At 40.0% G+C, this 11,754-nt stretch overlaps 2 protein-coding genes and 1 pseudogene across 2 annotated transcripts in view; 2 read left to right on the top strand and 1 right to left on the bottom strand.

Moving 5' to 3' along the window:
- The window catches only part of PDCL (phosducin like), a 74,284-nt gene that overhangs the window by 4,389 nt on the left and 58,141 nt on the right, over positions 1-11,754 (top strand). The gene's annotated exons all lie outside the window — the stretch shown is intronic.
- Positions 7,103-8,716, bottom strand: LOC115943021 (mitochondrial import inner membrane translocase subunit Tim9 pseudogene; annotated as a pseudogene).
- On the top strand, positions 8,968-9,915 carry LOC102739008 (olfactory receptor 1L6). The gene has a single exon (XM_031034724.2). It carries the CDS (start codon positions 8,983-8,985, stop codon positions 9,913-9,915), a length of 933 nt encoding a protein of 310 aa, XP_030890584.1. The 5' UTR covers positions 8,968-8,982.

Here is an 11,754-nt window from a genome sequence, read left to right as displayed (position 1 = left end):
GAAAAAGGCTAAGTGCCTTTTTGGTTAGGTCTATTTCTGGATTCTACTCTGCTCCATCAGCTGGATTTTACATTCTTACACCAATACTATGCTGTTGTAACTAGCAAAGCTTTGTTGTATGTTTTTCTAACTGGGAAGACAAACCCATCATCATTATTTTGCTTTGTTTTCAAAATTATATTGTTACTTTTACAGATTTTCTTTTATTAACAAGTTTTAGAGTAGACTTGACATATTCTATAAAGAACCCTTTTAGAATTTTGTGAGTCTACTGAATATATGTATTAATTTGGGGAAACTGACATTTTTACTACATTATCTTACCATCCAGGAATATGGATTATGTGACCAACTGGTCACCCTCTACTACCTACTCCTTATGGGTTTTTGCTGTCAGTTTTCTTTGGGGAGAGATCATTCCTAGTGAGATTTTTTTGTACCACAAAATTGTAAACAAAATACCTTTTCACTGTTCTGGAGGAGGCCCTAAGCCAGGATATTATCATTGCAGAGTTTCAGATTGGGATAGCATGCATTTTGCTACAAGGGTAAATGACTGTCTTCACTGGATGGTATCATCTCTGGGAAGATTATTGATATTAGTTCCTCATAGAGTTGCTAAGTCTGGCAGCCCTACAGTCCTCGGGTGTGTCCAGAAGTATGTTGCTAGGGACTTGAACTTGGGAAAATGAGAACATAGAAAGGGGGACTTTCCTCTGGGAGAGAGAAATTTGCCGTAAGATTATGCTGCCAGGATAAGGAAAGAAAAGATCAGAAGGGGAGCCCCTTAAAAAAGAGTACACAGCCAATGGCATCTAGGGACAGTAAGATCAGCCACCTAATTTTATAGTTTTCTCCACTGTTACCTCTCTGTGTTAGCTTCAAGTCTTGGTAGACACAGCCTTGAGCATTGTGTGTTTTGAGAAATAATGAGAGAAGATCTAATCAAACTTTGCAGCGAAACAAATCAGAGCAAACAGCAGTAGCAGAGATAAGCTCACAGGAAGACAAGCAAGGATATTCTGTCTTGAGCATGGGGGCATGGCCCAGGACAGCTGACTTTTCTTTTTTTTTAAGTTTTTATCTTGATTCCAGTTAGTTAACATACAGTGTTATATTAGCTTCAGGTGTACAATAGACTAATTGAACACTTCCATGTATCACCCTGTGAAAGCTGAGTTTTCAAGGGAGAAGCAACTCTCCTGAAGGATGAAGAAGAACTTGCAAACATTCAGGTTATATATGTTCTATCGCTAAGATTCAAGCAAAGCTCTCATTCCATGCCATAAATATAGAACAATGCTGTTCTTCTCCCTCTTAAAAAATGAGTAAAATTGACATTACTCCATGTTAATTCTGTATAATTACATATCATGACAAACCACTTAGAAAACACGGGCTGTCACCAAGGGGACCCTTTGAAGGATGTAGATCAGAGAAGTAACCAAATAATTACAAAGTTGTTCCTAATTTATATAGATCATTCTGGTCGCCAGATGGGGTTGTGATGGAAAGCTTCTATTTGTCCATTTACCCTTCTCTCCACCCTTGGCCACCCTGCTCTGTGCTCCCTGAGGCTGAGATATGTATCAAAAGATTCTTTTTCAAAAACTTGGCAATAAGAAAATAAATAACCCTAATAAAATAAGACAAGGACTTTAAAGGCACCTCACCAAAGAAGATACAGATAGAAAATAAGCAAAGGAAACATGTCATCAGGGAAATGCAAAATAAAACCACAGTATGATACCACAACACATCCATTAGAATGGCCAAAATTCAAACACTGACAATACCAAATGCTGACAAAAATGTAGAGCAACAAGAATTCTCATTCATTACTGGTGGAAGTTCAAAATGTACAGACAGTCTTGCAGTTTCTTACAGAACTAAACATATTCTTACTATATGATCCAGCAAACACACTCCTTGGAATTAACCTAAAGGAGTTGAACACTCATATCCACACAAAACCCTATCTATGGATGTTGGTAGTACCTTTATTCACAACTGCCAAACTTGGAAGCACCAAGTATGACGTTGCTACTGTCCTTCCTTCAGTAAGTGAGTGGATAAATAAACAGTGATATATCCAGACAATTAAATATTATTCAGTACAAAAAAAAAGAGCTATTAAGACTGGAAAACACATGGAGAAAACTTAAATGCATATTACTAAATGAAAGAAGCCAATCTGAAAAAGCTACATGCTATAGGATTCCAATACATGGCATTCTGAAAAAGGAAAAACTATGGAGACAGTAAAAGATCGGTGGATACCAGGGCATAGGTGGGAAGGAGGGATGAACAGGTGGAACACCAAGGACTTTAGGGCCAGTGAAATTATTCTCTATGATACTATAATGTTGTCAATAGACATTTGTCAAAATGTACAACACCAAGAGTGAACCCTAATGTAAACTATGGATTTGAGTGATGATGATGTGTCAGTGGGGTTCATCAATTATGACAAGTGTAGCATTCTAGTGGGGATGTTGATAATCGGGGGGGTTTCATGCATGTGTGGGGGCTGTGGCTATGTGGGAACTCTCTGGACCATGTGACCAATTTTGCTGTGAACTTATAACTGCTCTAAAAAAAATCAAGACTATTAAAGGGAAAAGATAAAATAAAGAAAATAAAGTTGTGATTGCTAAGCATTTATAGATGAGGACAACGTGGTTTAGTGAAGCTAAACAACTTGCCAAAGTTCCCCCATTTAGTAATTAGTGAAACTGGGATGTCTGCTTTAAGAAACTGAAGCAATAAAATGTTTAAGAAAGGCAAACAAAAACCACACACACACACACACAACACACACACACACACACACACACTGAGGTTCAAAAAAGTTAAGTATTGCAAAAGCTACACAGCCTGTAGGAGGCAGAGCCAGCATCTGAATCTATTCCAACTGGCTCCAGAACCCATATCTTAATCCTTTCCCTGGAACGCTACACCTGCACCTAGATAGTCATGCCTGCAGACACAGAACTTCAGAGATGTCAGACGCCATCACCTCTCCTTCCAGGTAGGCACACATAAGCCGACACACAGACATGCATAAGGAGCACATGCATAAACAGAGAGCATGCATGAATGCATGAACTCACATGTTCATGTACATACATCACATACATGTGCATGAAAACCTCCACCCCTATTGCTGCATGGCCCTAATTCCCTTCCTGGGGATATGAGGCTACACCTCTAGAGCCCAGTTTCCCCAAGGCTCAGAGCATAGAGCTCAGTGAGGACATCAGTAATGTTCTTCTCTCCTGGGAAGACCACAGGGCCAATGCCCCCAGGGCTCTGGCATTCAGAGGAGAGGCCCCTGGGTCTCCCTTTCCATCACCAACACCCACTGTAGGTAAAAAGAAGAGAGCACTTTTCTGAAAGTAGATCTGCACTTGCCCTGGCCTGCTCCCTCACAGATTCAGAGCCTGATCTTAACTCCCTGGCAGGCCCCCTAGCCTGGTCAGGATCCTGAATCTCCTCTGTCAGGCCCACAGGTAGGCAGGCTGAGGGCTCTTTGGGAACAGAGACTGGGTTGGATCAACCTCTTCATATGATCTTCCTCCCTTTTCCTTATCCTATCTTCTCTCCTTTATCTCAAAGACAGGAGACAAAGGAACGAGAAAGCTAGCGTAATGCAGGGGATAAGAGCACATATTCTCAAGCTGGACTCTACCTTCTAGCTGTGTGGACTTAGGCAAGTCACTTCAGTTCCTTGTGCCTCGCTTTCACTATCTGTAAAATGGGGTATTGTGAAGAACTAACGGACTTAATGTACGTAGAATTCCTAGAGCAGTGTCTGGTACACATAAGCACTGTGTCATCGCTATTGTATTGTATTGTATTACACTACCATCCTGACTGAGGATATCCCCAGGAAGGGCTGCAATGAAGTAGGTGTCTCCCACAGGAGACATCTGGGTGATGCACTACCAGCTCAGCAGAGGGACACAAGAGACTGGGTTTCCGCAAAAGTCCCACTCTAAGCACTTCTGGTCCATCATATGGATACCAAAGACAACTATTTACAAAATAGGAATGAAATGGACAGAAGACAATAATTTACAAAAAAGGAATTCCAGGGGGCATATCTCCAATGTCAACTTGCCTTGGAATCTAGAATTTAACAGCTGGAAATGGCTGGGTAAAATTCTAATCTGATACAGGAGTGAACACTAGGCATGAAGGAGAGATTTTGGAGAACTGAAAAGAGAAGAACCACGCCAGGAAAGAGCCCTGTGGGATCTCTAAGAGGACGTATCTACATACAAAGTTAAATATGGAAGGAATTCCTCACTCCATCCCTATAATCTCACTTCAGAAGGCAACTACATACACATAAACACACACACACCACAACAAACACAAATATAAAGGAGATATACTTCTTTGCAGAAAATGGAATTATTCTATACCCATTGCTCTGCAACTTGCTTTTATCACTTAACAAAATGTCATGGACAATAGTATCACCTTGAAAATATAGCTTAGCAATCAGTACCTTCTGCTCTGCCATCGGACTGCTTGAATTAAAATCCCAACTCTACCACTTACTAACTGTGGGATCTGGTAAATTACTTTGCTAAATATTTTTTTATTGAAAATAAGGGTATTATGCTAAGCAAAATAAGTCAGTGAGAGAAAGACAAATACGATATGATTTCACTCATATGTGGAATTTAAGAAACAAAACAGCTGAACATAGGGGAAGGGAAGGAAAAAGAAAATAAGATTAAAATTGAGAGGAAGGCAAACCATAAGGATGCCGAACTCTAGGAAACTAACTGAGGGTTGCTGGAGGGGAGGTAGATGGGGTATGGGGTAACTGGGTGACGGGCAGTAAGGAGGACACTTGATGTAATGAGTGCTGGGTGTTAATATGCAACTGATGAATCACTAAATTCTACCTCTGAAACTAATAAAAAATGAAAAGAAAAGAAGGATAATAATGGTGCCTATCTAGGATTTGGGGAAAATAAAATCATAAAATACATGAAAAGCACTTACCTCAGGGTGGAATATACTGAGTACTAATAAACGTTGACTATCATCAGCCATCTTATTTCGTTAGAGGATGGGTGCTATTGAGTAATGAGAATGCACTATTAATTGTTTTAATAATTTGTGGATATTTAGGTTGTTTCCTATGTTGGTTTTGTTTGTTCTTTTCTTTTAATCTGGTACTACGAGTAATGCTACAAATATGTGTGTATGTATCTTTGTGCGACACATAAATGAGTATTTTTAAAGGATGGATTTTTATGAGTGGAATTACTGGACAAAGAGATGCAGATTTTTGATTCTGACAGAGACTGCCAAAAAGCCTATACTGATTATCCTCTCATTACCAGTGTATATGAGGGTCTTTTTCCTTTTGAATATTGCCAAAAAAATTTATTGACAATCCGATGAGTAAAAATTGTGTTTCAGTCTAATTTACATTTTTTGATTACCAACTAGGTTGGTATGTTTTCTTTGGTAAATGTATTGTAGATATTTTCTTTGAGTCCATAGTTAATATTTTAGTTTTACTTATGATCTCTTTTGGTGTCATTTTCACATTTTTGAGTACAGTGTTTTGTCATTCTTGCCTCTACATTTTTTTCTCAATTGGAATGGCATCCACATCTCGAGACCATATAAATATGCCCTTTATTTTTGGCTAATACTTTATGATTTGGATTTTTTACTTCTAGTTTGTTCATATGGATTTTGTTTCTATGTGGGTTAGAAAAAAATCTAGCCTTATTTTTTACAAAGGTTTTGCATGTCTTTTGATTAAGATCCGTATACATGTATAAATATAGGCATATAGCATTCTTTATGTTGGTTCATTAATTGGTTTTTCTCTCTGTGTACGATTATCGTATTTTTTTTTCATTATTACGTACTTTGATTTTTGGTTAGAAAAACTCTGTTGGGGCGCCTGGGTGGCTCAGTCAATTGAGCATCCAACTCTTGATTTTGGCTCATGTCATGATCTCAGGGTCATGAGATTGAGCCCTACATCAGGCTTAGTGCTGGGCATGGAGCCTGCTTAAGATTCTCTTTCTCCCTCTCCCTCTGCCCCTCCCCCACTCTCTCTTGCTCTCTAAAGAAAAGAAAAACTGTCATTCTAATTTTTTTTTTCAAAATTGTCTTTCCCAGGCTATTTATTCCTCTAGATGAATTTTAGAATGACCTTCTCAAGTCCTATTAAAAATGTCCTTGGGAGGGCATCTGGGTGGCTCAGTCGGTTAAGCGTCTACCTTTGGCTCGGGTCATGATCCCAGAGTCCTGGGATCGAGCCCAGTGTCGGGCTCCCTCCTCAGCAGGTAGCCTGTTTCTCCCTTTCCTCCCTGCTCGTGCTCTTGCTATCTCTGTCGCTCTCTCTGCTTCTCTCTCTCAAATAAATAAATAAAATCTTTTTTAAAAATGCCCTTGAGTAAAGAAATGCTCTTGGGGTATTATCATAGGTGCATTAAATTTTATTAATTCCAGAAGAATTTTCTTACAGCTTTATTGAGATATAATTGACATATATAACACTGTGTTAGTTAAAGGTCTACAACATGATGATTTGATACATGTTGTGCAATGATTCCCACAGTATGGTTAGTTAATATCTCCTTCACCTCACATAATTACCATGTCTGGTTCTTTTACAAGAACATTTAAGAACTACTGTCTCAAACTGAATGTTGGTCAGGAGGGGCTGGGAGAGTGGGGGAATCGGAGAGATGCTTAAAGGTACAAATTCGCAACCAGTAAATGAATAAATCCTGGAGATTTAACATGCAGCATAATGATTAGAGACAACAATAATGAATTATATATAAACCTCTCAGTTTCTAAGAGTGGTAGATTTTAATTGTTCCCATCACAAAAAAGAAATGACAATTACATGGTGTGATAGAGGTGACAGCTAATGCTATGCTGGTAATCATACTGTAACTTAAATGCATCAAATGAACACATTTTACAGCTTAAGTTTACACAATGTCATATAGCAATTATATCAATTAAAATAAATAATAAATATCTACTGTCTTAGCAAATATCAAGTATATAAAACAATATTACTAACTTTTGTCACCACACTTTACATTAGATTTCCAGAACTTACTGACCTTACAAATGGAAATGTGTACCTTCTGTTCGACATGTCCCCATTTCTCCCATCCTAGCCTCTGGCAACCACAACTGTACTCTCTGTTTCTATGACTGTCTTTTTTAGATTCAGCAATAAAAAGAAGGAAATCCTGCCAATTGCAACTTGGATGGAACTTGTGGGCATCATGCTAAACAGACAGAGAAAGACAGCTACTGTATAATATCACTTATATGTGCAATCTCAGAATTGGCACTTTTAAATTGAATCTTCCCTTTATAGAAGTACAGTATCTCCATTTATTCAGACATCCTTTTGTGTTCTGTTACACTTTCTTCAGAGAGATCATTCTCATCTCTTTTTACTTTTTTCTATCAGATTTATTGCTAAGTAGATTTTAGACTTTTTTTTTGGAAGAAACAATGATTTGTTTGTTTTTTTTTTAAGATTTTTATTTATTTGAGAGAGAGAGAGAATGCACAAGTGGGGAGGAGCAGAGAGGGAAGGAGGAAGAATCTAGCAGATGAATCCTGGTTTTCATCACAACAGCTGCTGGCATTCTTTCATCAAAAGTCCATCCATCAGGATTTCTCTATCCTGATTGGCCAAGGGGTCCTGCTTTGGTTGCCAGGGCCTCCTTCAGCTAAATTTGATATTCCTGAAATCTCATGGATATACTTTGTGTCATTTTTAAATATTTCTGTCAGCGATGTTCTGAACAGGTGGTCTCCTCGGGTTTTACTTCTCTTGTTGTGAAGTCTTTAACAGAGTTCAAATAGCAGGTTTCTGTAAGTTGACTGTAGGTTCCAAGAAATTCCTTGAACTGTTTGGTCTGATCAGATTCTGGTATTTGTGCTGCCATATGCTTTTGGTATGTTTATACCTTTCCTGATGCATGACTTTCCTTGTTGTTCTGGAAAATTAGTTCTCCAACCTTTGCTTGAATGTCTCCACTGAGGCCTGATTTCTTACTGGAGCATAGACTCTCACATCCTACACCAGTGCGAGGCTGGGGGGCTGCACTACCAGTAGATGTAGGGACAGAGGGTCTGGATCAGGGCAGGCGCTGCAGTCACCGGATGGTTAGACCTTCTTGCCATTGCCAATTGAAACCTTTTACTCCATTACATTTTTCTACTACAGGATAATATTTATATTTGCATGGTATCTTATTATCTGGCCACTGTGATAAATCTTTATAGGTTTAAAAGTTCTCAGATGAGTACCTTGGATTTTTTTTAGATAGCCAAACAAGCCAACTAAAAATAATGACAAGGTAAATGTTATGCCTATTTCATTAATTTTGTTTTTTCACTGGCTTACACTACCATCTGAGCACTATAGTTTAATAGTGGTAAAAGAAGCCATCCTTGCCTTGTCTTTTCCTTAACTGGTGGAATGGGATGTTTACATTCAAAGTTTTCTATTCTGGTAAATATAAATGTTTAGAATGAGAGCTTCATAGTTTTTTAGTCAAAATAGCTCATGTATATAAAGCCATCCCCTGGACAAAGAAGAAAAAAAAAAATCTAAGGAGTTGCTCAAGGAATGACCTAAAAAGAATATTTGGAAAGAGAATTGAGAAAACTCAGACAAATTACACTAACAGAATTTCCAAAAAAAAAGAATTACCTAAGGACACATGAGAAAATATTAGTTTCTCATGTAGAAAGCATCTTGGAATTTTCTTATTTTTCTCTTACCAGATTTTACTCCTTCTTTTTCTAGAATGTCTTGAAGTAAATATTCTTTAAAATCAGAAGAAATATCAACGGGCTTTTTTATAACCTGGAGATTAGGGAAGAAGCTGACTTGATGAAATTGCCCTTCACATCTCTCCAACTGCTTCTCCACACCCTGCCCACAAAGGCACAGACATGGAGGCAAAGAACTACAGCAGCAACTCAGGCTTTATCCTCCTGGGCATCTCTTCCAACCCTCAGCTACAAAAACCACTCTTTGCCATCTTCCTCATCATGTACATGGTCACTGTCACAGGCAATATACTCATCATCCTGGCCATCCACTCTGACTCCCGACTCCATACCCCTATGTACTTTTTCCTCAGCAACCTGTCCTTCATGGATATCTGCTTCACAACAGTCATTGTGCCCAAGATGCTGGCAAATTTACCATCAGAGACCAAGGCTATCTCCTTCGTGGGATGCCTGGTCCAGATGTACTTCTTCATGGCCTTTGCAAATACTGACAGTTACCTGCTGGCCTCTATGGCCATAGACCGGCTGGTAGCCATCTGCAACCCTTTCCACTATGATATGGTCATGAACCCACGGCGTTGCCTCCTCATGCTGCTGGGTTCTTGCACCATCTCCCACCTGCACTCCCTGCTCCGGGTGCTACTCATGTCCCGCCTATCCTTCTGCGCCTCCCATGTCATTAAGCACTTCTTTTGTGATACCCAGCCTGTGCTAAAACTATCCTGCTCTGACACATCCTCCAGCCAGATAGTGGTCATGACCGAGACCCTGGCTGTCATCGCAACCCCCTTCCTGTGCATCCTCTTCTCCTACCTGCGAATCATCATCACTGTGCTCAGAATTCCCTCTACAGCTGGCAAGTGGAAGGCCTTCTCTACCTGTGGCTCCCACCTCACTGTAGTGGCCTTGTTCTATGGGAGTGTCATCTATGTCTATTTTAGGCCCCTGTCCATGTACTCAGTGGTGAAGGACCGGGTAGCCACAGTCATGTACACAGTAGTGACACCCATGCTGAACCCCTTCATCTATAGCCTGAGGAACAAAGATATGAAGAGGGGTTTGAGAAAATTAAGGGACAGAATTCACTCATAGAAAGAACATATAGATGGAATACCTTAATTGGGAGATGACCTAAGAGGTGATCACATTACCCTTCCCTCCTACCCATTTTTTACATGGTGCCCAAACAGGTTGAAGAAGGTAGTGATGGAGAGCAATAAGAGCCCTGACCTAGAAGCTAGAACACTTAGTTTCTATCAGTGACCTTGACCAATTACATGTACAATCCCAGGCCAAGTGCTGCTAGGAATCCACATTTCAGGAAAACTGTTTCTGCCACCTATATAAATAAAGCTATCCTGAAGTGGAATAAAGCTATCTCCAAATAGCTCCTCCATGGGTTTGACTTTGGGTAATACTCAAGAAAGTACAAAGTCCTTTCTTGGTTTTGAGTGTAAGAAGTTACATGACTTCAGGGAATTGGGAAAGACTTCTTGGAATAATGACCTAAGGTTATCCTAAAGGATGGATTGATTTTGACAGATGAAAGTTCAGTACAGCAGGAAATGGGCAGAACATTCCAAACAGTGGGACCCACACAAAGAGGAAGAAGCAAGAAACACTGGAATGTGTTTGAGGGACAATGGAGAGTCCTATGAGGCTTGTTCAGTTTGAGAACAGAGACAATAAGGCTGGAAAGATGGAAGAATCTACAAATCAGATGTAGTACCCGCCCCAACACCAAGGTGTCATCACAGTGAATTCTCAGCACTTGACTTCTATTCCCTTCCCCCTTGCTTCTACCTTTGTCCACATGGCCATGATCCTCATTGAAATGCCCTTTATATCCTGGAAAAAAGCAATGCATGTCAGTCAGGATAAGCTAGGTTGTGCTGAGGAAACAAACAATGTCAAAATCATTGGACCTTGAAACCGAAGATTTATTTCATATTGACACTGCATGTTCACCATTGAAAAGCATAGAGTGCTATTCACTTTAAACACTCAGGGACCAAAGCTGATGGAGCAGACACCATTGTAAACACTAATCATCACTCTCTCAGAAGCTGATGAAACCTCTTGAAGATTTTGCACTGGCATTTAATACAATGGTCTAGATGTGACTCACAGCACTTGTGGCCACAACTTATGTCAACAAGTAACCTCCCTAAAGTTCACACTAAAGGGAATTCTAGATAACAACAGACAATGAGGGGCACCTGGGTGGCTCAGTTGGTTAAGTGTCTGCCTTCAGCTCAGGTCATGATCTCCAAGTCCAGGGATCAAGCCCCACATTGGGCTCCCTGCTCAGTGGGGAGTCTTCTTCTCCCCCTCCCTCTGCCCCTCCACCTGCTTGTGCTCTCTATTTCTCAAATAAATAAACAAAATCTTTTAAAAAAGAGGGACCATGAGATATACGTTGTGGTGAAAGTGTTACATATCTGTCCCCCAGGTTAGTCCTAACCTTCTCAGTCACAGCTCGAGTGCTGTCTCTGTCAGAATAGACAGCACTTTCCACAAGATAGCCTGCCACCCTTCAGAAGGGTGAGCTGATGTTGGCAGGTAGTATTGAAAAACTTTAATCAAAGTTTTGTTATCCAAACAAAGGAGGCTAGCGTGAACTTGGAAATTTGCTAATGAACAACAGTGAGAATGAAATAAATCCCTTCTGAAAGTACATATAGTCAGAGCAAAGGTCTAAGCAGGCCTTCTGAACACCCTGCCCAGTCAGGTGAAGAGCTTCTACGTGGCCCTTGGGAACAGACCAGGAAACACTTTGGCAGCCTCTCCTCCCACCATATAGACAGATAACCTGTGAGGCTGGTGACACAACAGTGGAATAATTCTAGAAGCATGTCGTGTGATGAGGAAACTGTGAAGGGAAATGTATTGGGTCCTTCTACTGCAAGCTCATTACATATATGAAAATGT

The sequence above is a fragment of the Leptonychotes weddellii genome, chromosome 14, assembly GCF_054177405.1.
Source record: "Leptonychotes weddellii isolate Sample4059 chromosome 14, ASM5417740v2, whole genome shotgun sequence".
NCBI lineage: Eukaryota > Metazoa > Chordata > Mammalia > Carnivora > Phocidae > Leptonychotes > Leptonychotes weddellii.
This window is presented reverse-complemented; position numbering and strand designations above follow the sequence as displayed.